Genomic DNA, 22,781 nt, shown 5'->3' with positions numbered 1-22,781 from the left:
TTAATTTCAGTAGAGGGTATAAGTGTAGTTTGGAAAAACAAAAAGTGCTGCTCATTGTCTTTAATGGTTCAACATTTTATATGAAGTTTTGTTGTGCAAATTAATCTTTTACTTTAAAAGACATCAGGCGCCACTTTGCACACAATATACACATTGAATTACAAAATATCAGCAATTCGAACATTAAAATGAAAAAATCTCTAAAATAAGGTGTGCCAGTCTGCATGACATTGCGGGGGGATTAGAAGTAGAGCAAAAGTCTCAGGAGCACGAGCCTGTTTCCATGAACTTAATTGGATTTTAGCTTAACTTTGGGATAAAAATAGCTCTTGGTTTAAAGGATTTCTCAAAAATGTTCCTATCAGCCCCTTTTGCCTCAGAATCCTTGCTTTTGTAAAGCCACTGTAGTGACCTAAGTTTCTGGCAATGCACTTTGAGATGAGACAGAGAGTTATGGAAAATACAAAACCAGCTCATCCCAGTGCCCTGCCAGAGCTATTTTCCTCGCACAGACAGATGTGCAGCCCAAACACACGTCCTAAAAACCCTGATGTGTTCTTGTGTGACAGGGATGCTGCAGAGACGGCCCACCATTGAGGACTTTGTGGACGCGCTGGTGTCTGAGCTCAACCCAGACTTTGAGACCTTCATCATGGACTCTGAAAGCTGAGAGAGAGTTTTTGGCAGCATGAAAACGGACTTCAACCCTTACGAGGGAAAGAGAAAGCACTAATGATACACGCAGAGGCAGAGCCAGGGGAGGTGAAACACAGGATGCACACTCATCATCATGAAGCATTTTTACTTTGTCTGTAATTTAATTGTTAGCTTTTTATATGTTGTTGGCCTGTATTAAAGTCACATTGACTTATTTTGATATATTAGGCTAAATCTGCTGTCACAATTAAAAACTTGCTATCAACCCTGAAAACTCCTGATTATCTGTAAATGTAGATTTGTGGGGAATATGATGAGTTCTGTCCCATTCACAGTCATCATGCCAACATCTGGACTCCACTTTGTCATCATTAGAGGTTTTACCACAGATATAAAGGTATCCTGTGCCAGGCTACAATTTTGAGTTTGTACATATGTTTCTTCACTTTCTTCAGCACCCACTTTGATGAAAATGAACAATAGTGAAATGCTGTTTATGTTTTTTGCCATGTAAGTTCAACATAGGATACGCTTCTATTCAATTAGTATACAGAATATAAATCTGCCTTTATTCTCATTAATTCCACACCCAGTGTACCCTTGTTAACTATCAGTTTTCAGCTCACATGCTAGCAGAACATTGTTTTTTCCTGATTAAATCAGCATGAGGAAGAATACTTAATCTTTTCTTCCTGTCATGTGGTCATTGTTTAGGCTTTCAATTAATACCGCTCCATCTGTTTTGTCTGTCAGGAGTTTTTGGGGGGAAGGAGGAGGAGGAGGAGTAGAAGTAGTAGTAGGAGGAGGAGGAGGAGGAGGATTTGGTGCATTGGAGATCAGAGAGAGAAATACAGCACTTTGTGTTATGAACTTAAAGTTTTCAGAAAGTTCTGGTCAATTCTGATCTATATTGCGTAATCCATTGCTGTTTCATCATGGTTTATACGTATAAACCTTTCACAAAGCCATAAAATGTGTATTTTGATCAAGGGCTGTGGCCTCAGTCATAAACAGACCAATGTTTGCACATTATTTGGCTAGTGAGCTATATTCACATGCCCGTATTCCTGCTGTGGGAGAAAATGCAGGAATATTCTCTGGAAATCGCTGCAAGGAATCAGCAGTTTTCTAGTCACTGAAGTAGATGTAGATTGAGAATGTTGCACACAAAAATGCACCTATAAGATTGTGTTACTCCTCATGGTGTCAAAGCTGTTCAATCTTCACAGTAAAGTAGGGCCTGTGGTAGTTTTTAACATATATTACAGTCCGCCAGACAAAGCATCTGTTTGCATCTGTTTCGACAGATTCAGACGGTAATTATCAGCTGAGTTGGGACTGCAGCTGCTCCCTGCAACAATGTCCTTGCTTGCCTCGCATGGATATGAGACCCGAGGCAGGCGGCGAGGAGCAGCTTCACACGGTTATTGAAGGTGTGAACACGCCATGAGAGAGACTGAGCGAGCTGGGTGGCTCGAACCACACAGAGGCTGCATCACAGAAGATTGGCTGATTGTCATTTCCATTGTTTTTAATCTCTGTGATCTATTTTCAGCTGAACCTTAGGCAGATTATATCAGCATAGACTCTGCGACTGTGCTTCAGTTAGATTTTGAAACAATGTAAAAGGAGGTAAAATTACTTAAAGGGACATTTCACCAATCAATTTTACACAAGTTTACTTGACATAAAGTACAACGCAGCGTGTGAAAACAGTTGTGTAATGTCTCCTGTGGCTGTGAAGAAAGCTTTGTGAAGTTTGATTAAAAAAAAAAAAAAAAAAAAACCTGAAGATGTCATCAGGGTTATCTCTGCTCTGGCTTAGAGACAACACATGTTCATGTGAAGCCTGTGTTACAAACTGGGAGCAAAAGTTTGAAAGATATGGAAGTTTAGAGGGAAGGGAGGGTCCAACAAAAAGAGTTGTAGAGCTACAAATAACAATTACTCTAATTATTGTTGAATCTTTTCATTTTCTTAGATTTATTTAGTCTAAAACAAAAGAGGAAAAATAGTGAAAAATGCCTGTGATGTTTTCTTAAAGCCCAAGATGCTCTGCAAATTGTCAGTTTTGTCTAATGTCCAAAACAAAGAAAATGTCAAAATTATTGTTGATTAATTTTCTGTTAATCAACTAATAGTTTCAACACCACTGAGTTGCATTATGGGAAGTGTAGGATCTAGCTTCCAATCCTTTTTTAATCTGTCTCTTGTGAGTCCCCCAACTTTATGGAAGTGTGATACTAAATCGCTTGATTACCCCTTTAAAAGACTTTATAACGAATTTATAAAATAAATCAGAGCTTCAACTAATGATTCTTTTCAATCGTTTCACCTCTAAAGTAAATTACTCAGTATGTGAACTTGTTCAAGTGGTTTATTTACAAACATGTAAAATGATATCACATGGAAGTGACTGTTCACGACCATCAACACTATAACTGGGAGAAGAAAAGCAAACATATTGTCAGTAATGTCTACGTTACAAAAATATTGACCTATGTACTATTTTACAGTATCTACAACACGTTTATCACTTAAACATTCCTCTTTGTCTTAACTTGTTCCATATTTTCAAGATTGTCTTCAATGTGCAACAAACAACTTTTGACAGTTTTTTTTTTTTTCTTCACACCTCAAATTTTTACAACTGTTACTTTTACACACAAAAGCTTCATAACACCAGCTGCGAGATCTGCGGTACAGTTTATGTCCTCCTACATGTGACGATGCAAGACGCTCTCAAAGCGGAGCAGAGGCTCACTCTGATGAGTCTCAATACTCCTCGACGTTTGAACTTCATTCGATTTCACCTTCTGGGCCAGCAAGTTCACATTCTCTCTCTCTCTCTCTGTTGTCTCTCTCTCTTTGTGTGTGTGTGTGCGTGTGTGTGTGTGTGTGTATCAGGTATTCCTCATGTTGTGGGGATGTAAATCTGTTTACACAGTCAAGTTGTGGGGACTCACCTCCCTTATGGGGACAAAAAGCAAGTCCCCTTAACGTAAATCATTAATTTTAAGGTGAAGACTTGGTTTAAAGTTGAAGTTAGTTTAGGGTTATATTAAGGTTAGGCATGTGGTGATTATGGTTAAGATTAGGATAAGTCTCCAGGAAATGAATGTAAGTCAATGTAATGTCCTCTGAAGTGACGGAAACATGACTGTGTGTGTGTGTGGGTGTGTGTGTACGCCTTTGCCCTCGTGCTTTGCTTTTCCTTAGCTGTGCTTTTTGTTTGCATGTATGTACATATTCCATTTGGAGCCTTTGATGAGGGGCTCTGAGGTCAGCTGCAGACATTTCAAAGAGGCAGTGCGACCACACTTGAGAGTGGCTGTGTGTCTGTGTGTGTGTGTGTGTGTGTGTGTGTGGTGTGGCGGGGAGGGGAGGGGAGGGGGGAGTTATCTGAAACAGGATCTGGCCGCTGCTGTTGTTGAGTCCAGGGTGGTTCAAGGGTGGAACATGAGCCAAAGAAATCCATGTCATCCTGGAGAGAGAGCAGGAAGAGGAACACAGACGCGCAGCGATTAGTAACGTATCTACCCAGAGCCAGCCAGGGGCCGACTTAAAACAGGATAGTCTTGTCTACATCAAAGAACTCGTGCTATCTCTTGTTTCTTTTACCAGCTGCTCTTCATGGACACACACACACACTACTGTCCCAGTCCATAAAAAAGGAAGAGTTATAAAAGGATAGCTGCAGGAAAATGACATGCAGTAGTTGGAGAGAAGCTGAATCTTGTCTCACAGATTTAGTCTGTTAATGTTATTAGGAATTAGTTAAAGGCAGTGAAATTTGAAACGTTAACATCTCAGAGGGACTTAAAGTATTTAAATCATATATTCTGTGTTTTCTGGAGTGGGAGAGGCCACATTTCTTCTTTGAGAATCATTCAGCAGTTTTCTCTGAGGCAACTCATTTGAAATGCCATGGGAGTGTCTTAACGCGCTCCATAACATTAGAGGATAATGTCTAATCACCTTCTTGAGTCGATGGGTGCTACTTGGGAAGAAGTGCATCTGTCACAGCTTCACTGTAGCTTTGTCTGGTCCCCTCAGGTGAATTCTCCCTTGACCTGCACCCGCCCTCTTCCTCGTCCTCCTCCGGTCTCCCTGCAGGTTCTGAGCTCCCAGTCACCCCAGCAGCCGCTCCAGGTACGGACTCTGTGTGTCCTCCCAGCTGCACTGGGTTGCCCTCCTCGTCCTGGTTTGTATTTCTGGCGAGCGTAGGAGATACAGCCGTGGTTATCGCCATGAATCAGTTCACAGCCACACCCTGTGGTGGTTGACTTTTATGCAAGATGCCTGTGTTTGTTCTCAGCGCTTTATAGAATCTACGTAATTAACCACGCGAAATTATGTCTACAGCACCTCGAATGGCAGCAGAAATGAGAACGGTGCCCTCGGGGCAGTTGAGCAGTGGTTTAGTGTTTACCTGCCTGCTGTTCCCAGGTTAACTGTAGGCGTAGCAAACACTAGCTGATGGGGAATGACACTATGTCAGGCTCCCACAGGGCTCAGTCAACAGAATGTGGTGTTATAGTCATTTTCCCACTGGGCTAAAAAATGTTTGCAGTCACGGTGTTGGCAGGCAGTTTGGATAATGGTGTTTACCAACAGCATGTTATGATACCTATCGTAACACGCACTGTTCCTTTGAAATGGAAAAAAAAAGTGTACAATTCCTCACCCGTCACTGAGGCTTGTCTGAGACTGGAAGGGACTGTTGTCCTGGCTGCGGCCCAGACTGCAGCTCTCATCACAGCACAGAGACGGGATCAGGTGGACTGGACCTGAACGACACGCATAAACAGGCAACTTTACACAAAAGAAGAAACTTCCATCTTCAATCTGAAATATTCCTTGCAATCTCAAGACATGATGAGGCAGCACAACAGTGAACTACTGAATTTAGAAAACAAGATTTTCGGCGATATTTTCTCTGCGGCTTTGCAAGCAGTTTGTGCTAATCGTAGTGTCTGACGCTAAAACATTCATGTCTTATACATTTTCTTCAATCTGAAGCACAACCTACCACAGGTGTGTCCAGGGCCCAGGTGACACTGGCAGCAGGGTCTCTGGGGAAAGTCATGGAGCCAGCGGGGGTCTAGGCAGGACAGCTCCGCCCCGCTGTAAGGACAGTCCTGTGACCTCAGAGAGGTCGCTGAGGAGACATGATGGAGGACGGTGAAGCTACCTCATCTAATGGTACCAGCCACAGACATGCTTGTACTGTATGCAGTTTGAAAACCAAGGACCAAAATCCATTTATTAACAACTTATTCAGCATTTATTCAAAGCTTTATTACCAAACAGAGGGGTTAAACAACAGCAAAAGACATTTTTTTTACAACTTGGCAACCCTGGATTTGTTTTTATTACTGGATTATAACTAACAAGTAAATGATTTATTAAACATCAATAAATCCATTACTTACAACTTATTAACCATTAGTAAAGTAGAAAGTGGTATCCTTTCACTATTATATAAATAATGTTTCACTTCTACTAACAATAACAACAGAGATCAGTCTGGAATGAGGTTTTCTTTCAGTATAATTGCTGCTGTCAGATGAAATCCTCTCAGCTCCAGTTGTGTTGACTATTTGACTAAACTTACACGCTCTCTTAAGTGTTGGGAAATGCTTTACAAGCCTCGGGTCCAGGAGGCTGATTAAAATTCCTTTGTATAATTAGAAAAAAAAAAAAAAAAAACCCAACTGTGTTAGCGTTTCGTAGCGGCTTGGGTGAAGGGTGGGGTACTGAGTGAAACTGCTGGCATTATGGTGAGATAAACACTTAGCTGGTAACGCCTTGGTAACGTCCGCTACACTCTTTGTTTTAGGTGAGCCAATTCTTTAAATCTTTTTTAATTCTTCACCCCGGGACGTTTTCACATACGCAAACACTTTTGGCCTGAAGAATTCTCCTCATTATACAAGTTCCCACAAATATGCAACATCAGGGTTTTAATGCAGCTGAACACTGGAGATCAAAGCTGACAGATGAACTGGTGCTCTGTCTTTGTTGTAAAAAAAAAAAGTGCATTGAACATACAGTATACTGCACTGTGCTGGCTGCAGTGAAAGTGCAGTACTGTAGCTTATGGAGCCTTATAAGAAATTTAAAAAAAAACAACAACAAAGATTTTGCTTCCAATTACAGCTTCCACACAACTGCTTTCTCAGTTCATTTCAGAGCATGAAAGTGAACAACACAGGTGACATATCCAGGGTAACTTATCACCATGCATGCCTTCTTTGTTCAGTCTTTCTGATGACAAAGCTGCTGTTCTGGAAGATGTAAAACAGTAGGGTTTTTCCTCTATTTTGGAAATATTGACTAGAGTACAGATTGTACTGTAAATTGAGTGGCTGTGCATTGATATTCCAGCACCTGGGGAGGGGCGTTCAAAGTTCAGTGTTTGCTGCATAGAACCACCATAGAGAGCAGTTGGTGTGGTGCATGAAAAGTCTTTCTATATGTAAAAAACGAACTTAAGGACTCTGCCCTGCTTCTCGATGCTTTAACTCACCACTGGGCTTCTTCTCCAGCAGCTGTCTCTTGCAGTAGATGACACATAGGACCAGTAGCGCCAGCAGCACTGTAGCAAGAGCGCTGCAGATGACCGCGGCCAGGGCCATGTCCCGCGGACTGGTCACCACTGAGGGCAGCGGCACCAGATTCACACGCCCGCTGCCTGCATTGGGGAAAAAAAAGAGGAAGATAAATACAGCAGGACGTGACATGACAGCAGTCCTGTGCGGCCTATTGCACGGTGATGAGTGCTATCATATTAGAGCAGAGTGAACAACCTCGTTTGAGCCTTTTAGAACGAACAGGGACTAACACATGACGAGGTGCAGTTACTTCATATCATCCAACACTTCCCAGCCATTCAGAATCGGGTAACGTGAGACAAATCGTTCCTTTTTGCCTCGAGCCAGTCATCTCTTTGATAAAGTCTAATGAAATAAGCAGAGGAGTTCAAAGAGAAACGAGGTAGACATGCTGGTCAGGCTTTTGAAACAGGTCAGACGTGTGTGTGTGTGTGTGTGTGTGTGTGTGTGTGGGTGGGTGTTAGAGAGAGAAAAACATTTTGTGTGTCATTACGTCTACAGTGCGCATATACTGATTCCATGATTTAGCTTCTGTTAAAACCTGCCCGAGGGGAGGAAACGTGATGTCACTGTTTGCTCCGCCTTCAGGACCCTTCGCACACACACACGCTCATTATACAAGTTCCCACAAATACAGAACACGAGGGTTTAATACGGCTTAGCGCTAGATATCACGACGTTCAAGACAGATGAACTGGCACAAAACTTTGGCTTCAGCTACATGTAATTATCCCTTCAGTCATTCACCAGAGAGTCACACTACATGATCCCAATGTAAACTAAAGAGTAGCAAAATTCAAAAGACATAGCTGGAGCTTTCTATCACTCTCAAGTTGAATGAATTTTTTTTAAATACAGAGAATGAACACACAACAACTTTATTTAAGATGTTGTTTTCTAAAACAGTTTAAAGCTGCATTACTTGTTTTTTTTCGAGGCAGTGGAACAAGCTGTAAACACATCAATGAAATATTTTCACCATATAAAGTTGTTATGATGAACTTTTTTGCCTATTTACACATCCAGCAGACATGGAATCCCATTAGCATTCATTTACATTTGTGTTTCTGGCCATCTGGTAAATTCAAGTCCAATATTTACTCTCCTTTTGGCTCTGTTTTGATTTCCACCAGCTCCTGGGGGGGAAATATCTGGCTCTTTAGCAGTTAAATGTTCCACTATGTTCAGCAGCTGGTTTAAAACTTTGTCTGTCTGCTGTTTGGCACTGGACAGGCAAAGTATGGTGGGTTTTTAGAGCCTTTTCGCTGAAAAACGCTGCCTGCTTAGAATACAACACCGATGAGAGCTGTGAGAGTCAACCAAACCTGTGTAGCTAGAAGGAGCTAAAACGCTCTGTAGAGCTGAGAGGATCTGCAAAATTTTCGTAGGTCCACCACTACGAGCAACAACTTTCACCTAACACATGCATGTATTGTCAATATAAAAATATTGATTAGTGCAGCTTTAAGGTTTGCTTCCATTGGCAATGTTTGTGAACATAGTAGGACAAAGGCCTGTATTTTTAAGGATAATCAGCTGACAAACACATCCCTATTTAGTTGATGTATAGTGTCAAATAAAAACAACTACACGGTATGTTAAGGACTAACAATTATTGTTGCTTTCTGGAGTTACATAGATAAAATAGAAAATGTATAAAAATCCTACACTATCAGTATCTGCATCAGTACATTACTGACATTCCACAGCTTTAAATCACATAGAAATCAGTTACAAAGATACATTGTGGTCTGTGACTTTCCAGACATCCTGCGTGATAAGTGAAGTATCAGTGGAGCAGCGTTACATCAGTATGAGCTGCACGCCCCACATGACAACCTTGGCACTCTCATTTGTAGCTTTAAGAGCGGGTTGGAGGGAAAAAAAAAAAAAAAACACAGTAGCACGCCTGATTTCTCAAATTGAGTGACATTTCTCTCTGAGGCCATGTACCTGCGGCTTAACATAATTGTCTCTGATCATTATCAGTAATCAAATATAATTTTCTTGATCAATGTATGCTTGATAGAGAGGGTGTGGGTTAATGGAGAGCAATAATAAAAGTATGCCTGTGAAACAGAGTGACCAGTTGCCAACATGCAAGGAAGAAATAAATTAAAAGAGATTGCTGATGAATATAATGAATGACTTTTTGTTTGAGGAAATCTTCAGTGAGCCCGGTGTTTGCTTTTCAGAACATTAATCATAAAGGGAACTGGTCTCAACCTTTTCACATCCAAGAGCTCTTTGTTATGCAATGTAAACATTACTTTAGCTTTGGTTAGTTTTTTTTTTTTTTATTCAGCCAGATAGGGGATAAGGGTATTTTAACATTCCTTCTAAGAAAAAAAAGGGGGAAAAAAAGGAAAAACCTCAAAGCGTTGCTCCAAAACTCAGTTTGACCCAGAGGGCTCAATGAAGGAGCATTCTGATACAAACACTAAAAAAACATGACTTATTACTTATTAAATAAATATTGACACATTCCACGGCCGGATCTTAAAAAACAGACACAACAGCCAACAACAGGACACAACTAAAATCACTGCAACAATCTGCGGTTTATGTAAAATGATTATTATGATTATTAAATGCCTGCGTGAATTTCTATCTGCATCTAATCCTACACTGAACAACCTGTTCAGACATCAAAGAACATCATATCACAAAAGAGAGAAATAAGCATGATATGCTCTCACTACCAAAAATAATAAAACACTGGGTGTGAAAAAAAAAGATATTTATTACTAAGACTGATACATCATGTTTTATATTTAAGATTGAGCCTCAAGCAACGATCGTAACGATCTCCAGACACGCAAACACTGAACTTTACTGGCAATCTACAGACGTGACATTTAACCATTGTGTTTAAATTTGGTCTTCACTGTCAAGGTCAAATTCGATCCATCCGAGGGGAGCATCATCTAACTCCCAACACAAAGGCAGCCTGTTATCAGAGGCGCAGCAGCTGCAGCAAACACAGATAAACACTGCTCCATTGAAGAGACCTCACCTGCTGATATTATCTCCACACAAACCAGGCCAATAAACCGCAGCCTTTCACAGACTGCCTGTCTGTTGACTTTATGGAATGCCACATACTCCAAATAAAAGAAGCACTACTTTACACCTCCGAGGGGTCTTTACAAACTCTTTAAAGAGGTTCTTTAGGAGGACTGAACACTGTTTTACCCTGAACTCTCAACAATGACTGCAGTCCTCTTCGCTGTGTACAGTTCAGAGCTGTCAAAACAGTATTTTCTATTTAATGTTAAGACGCTCGCAATGATTCAATCCTTAATTGTCATATGTGATACAATGACGACCAAAGTTCTTGTTTGATCAGCATGACAAAAAAAGAAGGATGTGGAGGTTTAGCATAAGGAGGTTTTATAACATGAAATGTAGCAGCTAATGCTGGTAAACAAAGCATGTGTACTGGCTTGCTTACTGCAGGTTTAAAATGAGACATTTAAAGTCTCTGAGAAGCATTCAGGAGTACATTATTATTATGTACTATAACATTTGAATGATAATACTAGTTTTACCCATTGTTACCCAGTACAGTAACTTGCTAATTTCTCAAAAATATGATTCAATCAATATATATAAATAAGGGAATTAGCTGCAGCCCACTTTGCTGAGGCTTCCAAAGATTTGGAAATGTAACAGCTTTGATGACATTTCAGACAGAATAGGAAATGTATGAAGATAGTTCAAGGAGATATGCAGCTTATCATCTGTTATTCCCTTAATCTTTCAATCATGATGTCTTCAGTTTCATCTACTGTACGTTCAAGAATGTTCACAGGGAACTTCTTCTAAAAGAGCGTCTCCAGGTGCAAACATCCACTTCTGCAGGATATATTTTAGAACTTTCACTGCCTCTGACATTGTGTGTTTCAGAAATTCAAATATGTACAACAAACAATGTATTAAATCACCATTCTGCATTTTTATAAAATGAAACTGTCTGTTGGAATAATTTATGACATCCAAGATGTTGTGTTTGTGGTAAAACAAGTAATGTGGCAACATGAAACATTATGATTGCTGTGAAGGTTGCGGTTTGATAATTGCTTGATAACTTGATTAACGCAGCAGCGAGGAGAAACTGTCCTGCAGTGACTTTGTTGAGCGTGCTTTTGAATATTGAAGGAAAAGGTTTGAATTGCTGGCAGGCGTTGTAGTTAGGAATGTTTCCTGTACCTTGCCAGCTTGGTAGGCTGTGTGGCATCTCTGTTGAGAACTGATTGCATGAACCTTTGAAGTTAGTCTGTATGCCGCGGGAGTGAATACTGGGATGATGTTTTCTTTACATTACAAGAGGGAGTGTAGAGGTTATCAGGAGGGACAGAGGTTTGTTGGATCCTGTTTCTGCTGGCTAGTCTAACAAAAATGATAAGTAGCAACTAACAGGAGCAGAATTTAACCCCGTTTCTTGATAGTATTTCATTTAAGAAAGCTGGGATATCCTAAAATATCAGAGATAACACATGTTGTATGGCTAGATTTAAAACCTTAACCATTTTATATCTTTATGACTATACCAGAAGATAAAATCCCATCTGACTTTTGTGTTAATCCAGTTGAAGGGAGCAAAAAAAAAGGAAATACAGGCGTAAGCTAAAAAAAAAAAGCAGGATTCTCCGTGTGGGAAGTGTGTGAATATGTGTGTCTCTGCATGCATGCATATATGTGTGTGTGTGTGTGTGTGTGTGCATGTATCTGTCTGAATGCCTGAGTGTGTTAGTATGGTCTGGTCAGCTCTCCCAGATCTACCGTGACAGTGAATAAAACTCCAGCAGATGAAACACATTAGAGGCTGAAGGAATCCATAAAACACAATCGCAATTTTACTCGGCTCCAGAAAGCCACTGGGGGAAAAAGGGAGGAGAAGAAAGGAGGGGTAGTTTTAAGATTTACAGTCCACCCCAGACGGCGACTGCCTCCCCTGCACAGCTGCACTGTTGCCCCGGGCCAGTGTGGCCTATTAGAATGATCAGCCCTTTAAGTTTTCACCACCCTCCTCAAGATAACACTGGAGGGAGGGGAGCAAGACTTTCAAACATTTGGAAATGCTCCACTGAGAGTCCCTGTAGGAGCTAACTACCAGCTATGTTCTCAGACACAATGGACATTTTGTTTCAAGGGCCTCCTCCAGTATCAAAACGGGAAGTAGCACAGATGGACGGAGGAGCAGACAGAAGGAGGCCAGTTGTCCGAAGGCCGGCGTTCATTACGCAAACATTAATACTGCTTGCAACAACATATGAAAGAGATATACACTGAAAAAAAAAAAAAGAAAAGCCAAACAGATACCGGATGCTCTGATGAAATCATCATTCTTTACATTTGGGGGCTTGTGAACAAAGAGTACACAAGTTTTTTTTTGTGTGGAGTTGTGTGATATGCCAGAGCTGTCTCCATTTATTTAACACAGGCCTGCTAAACCTGGCCGGGGCTGCTCTGATGCTGCCAAAAAGCCTCCTCTGAAACAGCTGCAGCCCTCCTCTACCACCAGGAAGTCACACTCAATTACCAAAGGTATAAGTTCACTCGCCTGGTTGTTTTATGTGGAAACCTGAAATCATAAGGTTGTATTTAACTACTTATAATGGCTGGAAGAGAGAAGTTAAGTGGATCTGTAGCCTACTGGAATGTGAGCCCTGCTTTGTGAACATACTGTAACACACCTCCTACCTCCTTTTTGCATAATGGATCTGCACAAAAGGTAATAAATTACGCTGCTTAAAGCAGTGCCCTCCCTGTCGTATTTACTCTGGTGTTTAAATAAAAACACGTACAGCAGTTTTTAGAGGTCCTTGAATTATCAATGGAGGTTTTGTTAAAGGAGGTTTGCTCATTTAATCCAAATTGAGTGCTGAAAACGAGTGGCATGCTCTGAGTTAATATAATCCAGTGTTGGCAAATCCACTATTATGTTAGTGGTATCCATTTCAGCTTTTCAACTGCTCAGCTTGTAAATCCGAGCATTTATTTGCACATATAGCATAGCTGCTTGGCTCAGTGAGACTTAGTGAATGAACTATGGCTTGCTCCACCCGTTAAATGCTGCGGTTCTGGTTTCTCCAAGGACCTTGTGCTGGCATGTTGTGTGTATATGGGCTTTGTTGTGGCACTTTTACCTGATTTTTGATTCTAGTAGCGTTTGGCCAGGAGTTCAATAATGTGCTGTAGCTGCTGATGTTTGCTTTTAGACTATTGTATCCCTGTTGTTTCATCTTAAAGCGTGACCTATTGCAGGCTGGGATGAATAGTCTGTATTCATGATAACATTTAATAGAATATCCAACTGATGTTAGGCCAACTGTTAGAAGAGATAAAAGAAAGGAAAGGTGCTTACAGTGAGGCTCATAGGGAGGCGGAGGATCTCCACAGGGTATACACTCCATGTCTTGGAAACCACTTAATTTTGTCTTCCTGTAAAATCTGTTGAGGAAACAAGTTGTTGTGAACATGTGGTTAGATATATTATATATTAAAGTTATAATCCTTTACATTTTCATTGAATAAAACCCTTTTTTCATACTGTTTCCATGTATTTACATTCAGTAAAAACCTCTCTATCTAGTAGTGTTCATTGACAGTGGCTGAGTCTGCCACTCCTGCACTCAGTTCAGATTTCCTTCATACACACAAGGGATTCACAGGAAACGAAGGATGCACGTACATTACAGGTTGTAATTATATCTCATATGATAGTTACTGCAAATGTAAATCAAACATTTCCTACTGCTGCTGCTTCACATTAAAATCGTTCAACTGGTGAAACATGGGGTGGCTTTTAGTTTTAGTCATTTTCAGCATGTTTTATGAGCAGATCATTTTTATTTTTTAAGGGAGTAATGGAACAAGAACAAGTAGGAGATGACTAGTAGATGGAAATTACACACCTCCAACTTCTCCCATTTGCTGCTCCCAAATTTCTGATACCTGTAGTATTAAAAAGCATTTTCTGATACAACCAGTAACCACATGTGTTGCCAAACCAGGACTAAACTCTTAAGGATTACAGCTTTAAAGATATAGGTGTATTGCAACATGTTCCTCCTCTTTTTAAGCTATTCTTGTGACAATAACATATGTTTTTAAAAGACACAACTGTCTATTGTCTGTCCTCTCACCCGGGCAGACAGTCGCCACACACGGCGTTGCTGGTTGTGGAGCAGTTGCCCTTCTGGAAGCGGTTGATGAGTCCACAGTCCAGGCAGGGCTTGCACTTCTGGAGGCTCCGGTCCTCTTTGAAGCGGCTGCTCCGGCAGGGCACGCACCGGGCATCCTCTCCATAACCAAAGCCACATTCCTGGAGGGATTAATGGGAGAAATACACCGGGTAAGAGGTGGGGTCGGTGGTTTGGGGAGATGTGCAGCTGGTGAAAAGAGGGCTTGAATGTGGACTACCAGGGGTGTGGAATTAAAGAATGATCTTGGCTCACAGGATCAGAGGAGAACAATGGCCTGCCTCTTTTGAGAGTCCATCTTACACTGGCAATAATCTCCCTGACTCTCTCAGGATGAATGAGCGGCCTTCCGCTGCAAGACCCAGAAAGGCCAGACATTTGAATAATAAAAGCCCTAGGGGACACCCACTGTTGTATTATTGCTAGTTTATTGCTGCGTTTTTGTGTCACTCCCTCTCCAAGCAGACTCAGTGAGTGTCCCTGTTGATTGAGAGGCCAGCAAGCAAAGGAAACGCTTCAGGAAGGGGGCAAGGATTATGGAGAAGTATACGGAGAAAATAAGATGAATACTCTTTTTGTGTTCCACAATTGAAAGTGCACTTAAAAAGCACAGCTTCCTTCTCGTGTGTGACTGATCTAATGTGAAACCACCTTTTGAGGATTTGCTCACCTGAACTAAGCCAAAATCAGGATGGTGAAAGTTATTTTGGAGAAAGACATGAAATATAAAATACTCTGCACTGTTTTTCATTGCTATGTGCATCTTTTTTGGTTGTCAGATTAATTCACAACCTTTATGCACATGTTGCTTTGTTAATATTCTTTTTCTAATCTTTTTTTCATCTATAGCAACTGGCAAAGCAGAGACTAAGTCTGACAAAGTTTTGAAGCAAAACTAAGTTTTTCCAGGAAATGAATCATATTTTTTCTATTAATTACTTCACCTGCTCATTTCCATCTGCCTGTGTTAGTCTTGTTTTGTCTCTTTTCTAACTGGCTCTCTGTCATATCCCCCCAAAAAAGTATGTTGAAAGGCTGGGTGACCTTGATGACAAACTGACATTTACATGACAGCTGATATTACTGTACGCCACACTGAGTGAAAAGACCCTGAGGGGATGACATCATACATTGATCATTCATTATCACCTCCACAGCAGCTGCCCTCCTGTTGTCCAGTGTTGCCATATTGCAATCCCGAGTCAGGAGGACAGACAGGGAAGGGAAGGAGGGGTGCTCATATATCATTAAAGTGAAGGTCAGCTTCAAACAGGGCTTCTCTCTTCTCTTCTCTCTTCGCCCGTGTCCCATTTCACTGCCCGGGCATGTAGTCATGCTGGAATGTGGGCACAAGAGTCTGATATGGGGGTTGGGTTTTGGGGAAGCAGGCTGGTGAGAAATAAAAAGGGAAGGTTGGAGGCAAAGATGTGATCGAGTGATGGCACCGCAGAGTCGGGACAGAAGATGAGGAATTCAGTGCTTCCAGCCAAACACATGTGAGCCTGACATTGAACCCTTGGGCCAGGCCTGGCCCGAGGTGCACCAGTAAGGGCTGGACTATTGCAGCTGTTGTTATAAACTCTCCATATAAGGCCTTGCTCTCCAGCAGGGCAGGGAGGGGAGAGACAGAGAAAGAGTGAGAAACAGAGAGGGGGTGGTTGATGAGTGACAAAGAGGGGAAAGGAGGAATAAAGAAGACTTGGCCGCCCACAGTTGTGAGCCAGGGTCTTGCCTTTCTGAAGAGAAAGAAGCTCAGACCAGGCAGGGGATGCAGGAAAGTGCCACAGCACAGAACCCTAAAACTGGGATTTAAGAAAGCCCTGCAGGCCCAGCCACCGCAGGGATCCTCACAGTGGTTCGTTCTGTGACCCATTTCAACATGAAAGAAGAGGCCAAGGGAGGATTCATCCCTTCTAAGCCCGGCACTGGCACAAGCTCTGACCATGGGGCACCACATGGCAGCATGGGGGCTGATGCCACGTAGACACGAGCGGGTCAGAGCACTGAAACAAAAGGAAAATGGAGCCAACTTCTGCCCCTCTAATCCAGGCAGCACAGAACATCAAGGAGTGATCTCTTTCTTCTTTTATCCTCCCTAACAAAGCTCAACAGAACTGACACCCTGCACTGAATGAGACTAGCTTAGCAGCTAAAAAAAAAACCTATACTGCTGGAAGAAAACATTATCATTAAAACATAAAAACTGAAAAGAAGCAAATCATCATTCAAGTGCGCTGGTCTCTCCATTTTCATGTTGTACTTTTAGGTGATTTCACCTCAAAACCATCCGAAAAAGCAGATGCTTAACGTCCCATTTCCCTGTCCTATCTCCTGATCTAGTTTGGGTGAGACTGCCAAGCATAACAGCAGTGTGGAGGGGAGAGAAGTAAAGAGAGAGAGAGAGAGAGAGAGAGACAGGGGAGAGCTGGCTGGGACCTGAAGCATGTTCAGACGCAGAGATATGTCTGAGATTAGGAGGGAATCACAAGGGGGGAGGCCAGTCATCTGATCTGCTAGTGAAACAACACTGAACACAATGCAAGTTAGTTAAAGCAGTGCTCATAGACATAAAGACTTTCACTTCCCTTGAACCCCTCTCTCTCTATTTTGATTGCTTTTTTCCGCCTGGGTCCTTTAGTCACAGGAATAATGTATAAACAGTGTCTGACCACTTGAATTTTGACCCTTCTGCTGCTAATGCACTCCTCTCTCAAGCACAAGTGCCATCCAGAAGTCCTTTGCCCTGGGAGTGTGGCTGGAGGAAATGTTACACTCTTGCTACATACTAAAAGATGTTGACACATCAAAGTAGTGTTCCTGCCTTTTTGGCCACTGGCAGTTTTCCAGCATGCACTGGAAAGCAGTTCACCCCTTCTCCTTCATGCTTGACGCAGCACAACAGACTTAAACGACAATTCGTTTAACGAATGAAAAATCGGATGAAATATACTAGAGAAAAGGTATGACTGGTTGTAACGGACGTCGCCGCTGTGTGGGTGGTTCTTTTAGCTACAGTTAATGTGGAGGGGCTAATTGATGTTTGTCAGCCCGCCTCAGAGCGGCTTCCAGAGGCAAACTTCCAGAGCAAACTGGGGCACATTCCTCTGGGATCTCTATGGCAGCTGCACAGAGGGACTCCAAAAGTCTGCTTCCCTCCCAACAGTCAGTCGTCCCTTTCAGAATATGGACAGATTGTCTTGGTTACAGAGCTCAGACCAGAAGTTGTTCTCTGGGAAACTTTCTCTGAGTGCAGGCCCTCGGTCTCCACTGTGAGCCGGCATCCCGCTACCTTCAGAGAAAGAATGAGGCAGCCAATTATTAACCAGGACCCCAGGGTGGCTCACAGCATTCATGCCTGTTGAGGAACACGAGGACTACTGAAGCGTATTACCAACCACAGAGTGCATGTCTGTGTGCACTGAGATTAAAGGCAACTGGGCTTAAATGCATGTGTGCAACAGATGTCAAGGGTGATGCAGAGGGTTTTTTTCACCGGTACTCAAAGATGTAGTGGAATGTAAAACCACTTAAAGTCAATTTTATCAGCATTTTTACTTGCAGATTATTGCTTACTTAAAGCTTTATGATGTAAACGTATAGTTTAAGATGTAATAAAAAAAAAAAACGGGTTAAGCAACAAGAAAAAAAGTCTCTTCTGAAGCCAATGACTATATAAATTACAGGTATATTCATGTGTACACTCAATTGCCACTTTACTTGGTCCAGCTAGCTAAGACTAATGCAGTCTGAAACAACAACCTGTCAATAAATCCTACATTCATGAAGGTTATAATCACTTTTTGTTATAGAAAGATGACAGTTAATGGAAATTTTGGCTGTTTATACTGTGAACCTGTCAGTTACGTTATGTTTGGTTTTGGCAACTCTTCTATTTAACAGGTTGTGCCTTTAAACTTTAAAACAAGTACAGACAAAAAAACAAAAACCTGCCAGTTGAGATTGTTTCACTTAATTATTTACTATAATTCAACATGTGTCAAGAATAATCCAACTTTTTCAGTCTTGAAACAAAGGAAGCTGCACTTGGATCAAGTAGATTAATCTATACTTTATGAAATAATGATCTGCGAAGCTGCCAATGGTACAAAATGATTTGTTAAGATGGATGGTTTTGACACTGTACCTTTAGCTATGATTAAAATAAATCAAATAAAGTAAAAGGATTCTTGACATTGGTGTTTGTTTGCCAAAAAATGATTATAGTTTACTCACCTTTACATCTCTGCCTACGCTTGCATAAGTAGGTGAATAGCTGCAGCCAGAGAGGAAAGCCTTTGCTTACCAACCTTAACTGACACTATAGAGACCTGTTTGTACAAAGCACACAAAAACTTGTGGCTAAGGTGGTGGAAAAAACTGTATTCCCAACTGAGAGAGCAGCAAGCTTAGGCATGGCTTGCTTCAAACAGTGGAGACAATAAGTTGGAGAGGGTGCAATAGGGAAAAACAATGGAAGCCATTCAGCTGCAGAAGGTCAAAAGTATGGGTGTGACTGATTAAAGAAGGGGTCGGTGTTCTACAAAAGCTAATAACGGCTTGGCTGTTCCCCCCATGAAAGAGAGGAAGTAATAAATAACGTTGTTTCCCTGGATAAGATAGATCTTTCTAAACAGTGATGTTCATTCTTTTCATGAACTCAACTGTTTTACTTTTTTTTTTTTTTTTTAAAGCACAGGAATAATCCAACCAACTTTTTTTTTTCAGCTAAAGGAAGTTGGTTCAACTGACTTGTTATGGATCCCTTGTGTTACTACACCTTCCTTTTCCTAAATAAACAAGTGACAATACTTTTTCCTTTTAGTGGCACTGTGGAAAAAGCTCCTGAGTGAACACAGTATTTTAGACAGAAAGTCTCAGTTGTTTCAGGTCAGACAAAACAAGACGGAAGAAGTCAAAAACAGTTTTGTTCAAACCTTTGAAAGCTCCTGTCCTGCATCACACTGCTTGCAGGGTTTACAGTTCCCAAACCGGTCCTTGTACTCCTGTTCTCTGCATTCTCTGGTCTCCTCCTCGGCTCTCACAGGAACCTGAGAGGGACAGTCATTTTGTGAAGGAAAGTCAGAGATTTCTGCATTTCATCAAAAACAGAAAAACCACACTGAATCCTGAGCTATGCATCATAATCTCTTATAACAGTTTAAGGGGATCAACCTCTGCCTTAGACTCTTGAAAACATGTCTGGTACTGTTGGGATGAGATAAGATGAAACTTAAATGATCCCTGTGGGGAGGCTGCATAGTTGCAGCAGCAGAATCGGAGTGAAACGCAACAAAACCAGGACTGCCAAAACCAGAGAATAGAATCTAGAGGGCAAATACAGTCAACTGGGACGATGCAGTGGATAAAGATAAAATGATACTTGGCACTGTCAGTGTTACCAGAGAGGATTTCACAGATGCAGTTGATTACAGTTACAGATTACAGATTACAGTTGCTTGTTTAAGTTAATGTGCGCAGTTGGAGGAAAAAAACTATAAATGCGCAGCCTTTTCAGTTCACTCTTGCAGAGGTTTTCCAACTTATAAACACAGAAGGTAAAAACATACATTCAGTCGTATCTCACAGACAGCAGTCAGTTGTCAGGGAGATGTGGTTGTAAGCTTTAACTAATAAGTGGACCTTGAGTTGAGTTTTTTTTTTTTCTTTTTGTAAAACTACTATCTCCAAGGTCAAGAACAGACGTTCACTCTCAAAGTGTTCTCATTCACTATGTGTGCAGTAGGTTATATCTTTGCTTTTCTTTACAAGACCTCAGCAGACAATGTATACACACAATAATAACAGGTTACAAACAGAGAACTGGATCACTAATATTCAAAATGAATAATACTTACCAGATTTGAATATATGACATGTACTGTTAGTACAAGAGAGAAGGTGCGCTGAATCATCCAGACCATTTTGATGAGCCACTTGTTACCAGAAGCTGAGAAAGGACACAATAGAAGACGGAGCTCAAGTGTGTGTTTTATAGTTTCCTCTCTATAATCCATATTTAATAATTTATCAAGGACAAAGGCATATTTGAGTTGAGTCAAAATTTCTGCGGTAAACGCTGCTTTTCTGACTTAATCCCCACTGACTTGCCGGTGAGTCAGTCAGTACAAACATGCTGTGCAGCCAATCTTTGTTCCAACCGCTCAAAACTTGATTTAAATCCTAATGTGATTAGATTCCTCCATGTCCAAAGACACCAAATATATAAAGACTGAATTTTGGGAAATCAAGTAATACACAAGACATATTTCCATTTGCAGACATAAAACCATGGACTCATGGGTTTAATCATTTTACACAGTGTAGAAATAAATACAGCTCCAATGATAAAATGGAACAAGCCAATAAAGATTTTATTTCTAACTTCAATGCTACAGCAGTTAAAGTGCAACAAAAAGGGGATAACTGAATTAAAAACGATCAGTCACATATATTTAAAACACTTTTTTAAGGCATAACCCATAATAAAGCAGATATATAGGCTGTAGAGCACTACTTAAAAAAATAGCCCCGCGTGCACACTGTAACAGATGTGATGTTGTTTTAATTAAAGGTGCGACAGTCCGACACTTATCACACAAAAACCTTCCATAGTTTTACATGAAGGAGACTACTCCTGTACATAACACATACAAATGCTACAGCTCTCCAAAACACACAACACTGTCACCGTGTAACCAAAAACTACAATTCACTCCAATATTCTCCAACAAAAGGCGACTGTTTGTTTTAACACGTCACTTTGAAGCGACATTATTGTTGTTTTCACATCTGTAACACTCCTATAAGCACTCGTGTTATGTTATCATGTCTTTACTGTCTTCTGAAATGAACCAAACGTTTGCTCCGCGCCTTTAAGTGCATTAACTGGAACTGCCGGAACTGATTTTTAAGAAGAAGGTCTTACCTGCTAAAAAAATAGGTGTCTGTTGATCAAAGTAGTGGGTCTTACAGGTCGAAAGCAGACCGGTGAGAGGTGTGGTGGTGTGTTTCTCGCACCGGTCTGCTCAGCATGTCAGCGCTGCTGCCCCAGCTCAGCACAACACAGAGCCGCAGACCCAGCACAAACTGCGCCGAGATCAAAGGCGGAGAGAGGCGCGTGTATCTGATCTGTGATCAGCCTGCCTACATCAAAGACCCGGTCCCACACAGCCGAGCACACACCGCTGCCCCAGCAAGAACTGACTTTCCACTCAGCTGCCTTTCTACTGCAAGTAGAGTCGGTTAGTAGAGTTTAAATGACCAGACAGAAGAAGACGAGTAATCTGAAAACCAAGCTCTCTCTCTCTCTCTCCCTCTCTCTCTCTCTCTCTCTCTCTCTCTATCTCTCTCTCTCTCTCTCTCTCTCTCTCTCTCTCTCTCAGTGGTGTGTGTGTGTGTGTGTGTGTGTAGGTGTGTGTGTGGTTTATCTGAAGGCTGTTACATGGCAGCCAGCGCTCTGAAGTATTGAGCACCAGCCCAGCAGCACCCAAACTGTGGTCCGGGGACCTCTACTGGTCTTTGACGTTGTCCCTGAGGATCCCCACTATAAGATAAGATAAAACTTTATTAATCCTGAAGGAAATTCATGTGCCAGAGATCACTCAACAATAACAACAACATCAGAATAAAAACAATAGAGTGATACATGTAAAGTGTATAAGTAGTAATATTAAAGAGCAACTCTGGGAGGTCACTAAAAAGTTTAATTTATTAAAAAAAAACAAAGTTTAATTTCATAATGACCTTCCTAAAGCTAACCCAGTAGCAGAGTACATATGAGACCAATGTTCTAAGATTGTGGAGCTGCTCATGACATGTAATGCTGGTTTATCGTGTCCTGCTTGTCTATCTGGAGGTTGTCGACATTAAATTATTTGGGGAACTTTCATCTCAATGAGCTGCAGATGTCATGACGTCAGTGTGCTGTTTCCGGATTGGCTGAGCCTCAGCCTACTTGTTAACACATCTGCTGGAGAAGAGCAGGGGTCAATGTCAAGTTACTGATTTTATCTGCACACTGGAAAACAGATATAATTCATTTATACAAATCAGTTTTCGGGCTTCAAAATGTTCTTGGGCTAGTAGAATATGTTCTTCTTTCCAATGCTAGTGGAGCCAAACTTATCATTTACCTCAAAAAGTCATGCAAATTAGATTTAAAAAACAAAACAAAACAAAACAAAAAAACCAACATAACACTGGAAACACATTAAATACCACTTACAAGAAAATGCTGCAGTTACTATATTTTTAATGGAGGGTGGAGCTGAGACTTTCTACAAACATTGAATTTTCCAAC

At 41.2% G+C, this 22,781-nt stretch overlaps 2 protein-coding genes across 2 annotated transcripts in view; one reads left to right on the top strand and one right to left on the bottom strand.

Moving 5' to 3' along the window:
* The window catches only part of LOC137185867 (mitochondrial intermediate peptidase-like), a 37,333-nt gene extending 35,999 nt beyond the window's left edge, over positions 1-1,334 (top strand). The window contains exon 19 of the mRNA XM_067594314.1: positions 570-1,334. Within this exon, the coding sequence (XP_067450415.1) occupies positions 570-670 (101 nt within the window). The 3' untranslated portion in view covers positions 671-1,334. The remainder of the gene's footprint in view (positions 1-569) is intronic.
* A 1,682-nt stretch (positions 1,335-3,016) lies between these two features.
* tnfrsf19 (tumor necrosis factor receptor superfamily, member 19) lies at positions 3,017-21,842 on the bottom strand. The gene is made up of 10 exons (XM_067594315.1): positions 21,408-21,842; positions 20,338-20,429; positions 19,417-19,530; positions 14,426-14,604; positions 13,645-13,730; positions 7,190-7,354; positions 5,690-5,818; positions 5,345-5,447; positions 4,636-4,871; positions 3,017-4,141 (listed from the first exon to the last, which is right to left on the bottom strand). The coding sequence occupies exons 2-9, from the start codon at positions 20,401-20,403 to the stop codon at positions 4,655-4,657; spliced, it is 1,059 nt and encodes a 352-aa protein (XP_067450416.1). The 5' UTR covers positions 20,404-20,429; positions 21,408-21,842; the 3' UTR covers positions 3,017-4,141; positions 4,636-4,654.
* Positions 21,843-22,781: the final 939 nt, after the last annotated feature.

Source organism: Thunnus thynnus, chromosome 7 (genome assembly GCF_963924715.1).
Source record: "Thunnus thynnus chromosome 7, fThuThy2.1, whole genome shotgun sequence".
In the NCBI taxonomy this organism is placed as follows: domain Eukaryota; kingdom Metazoa; phylum Chordata; class Actinopteri; order Scombriformes; family Scombridae; genus Thunnus; species Thunnus thynnus.
The sequence above is the reverse complement of the archived record's forward strand: the minus strand, read 5'-3'. Positions and strand labels throughout refer to the sequence as shown.

What these genes read in the sequence shown, in the direction of transcription:
- tnfrsf19 (XM_067594315.1), bottom strand. Translation starts at nt 20,403, where the DNA reads ATGGTCTGGATGATTCAGCGCACCTTCTCTCTTGTACTAACAGTACAT. An exon ending in ATGTCATATATTCAAATCTG is followed by an intron (nt 19,531 to 20,337) that starts GTAAGTATTATT and finishes TGTCCCTCTCAG; the next exon opens with GTTCCTGTGAGAGCCGAGGA. An exon ending in GCCTCCCTATGAGCCTCACT is followed by an intron (nt 7,355 to 13,644) that starts GTAAGCACCTTT and finishes TCCCCAATGCAG; the next exon opens with GCAGCGGGCGTGTGAATCTG.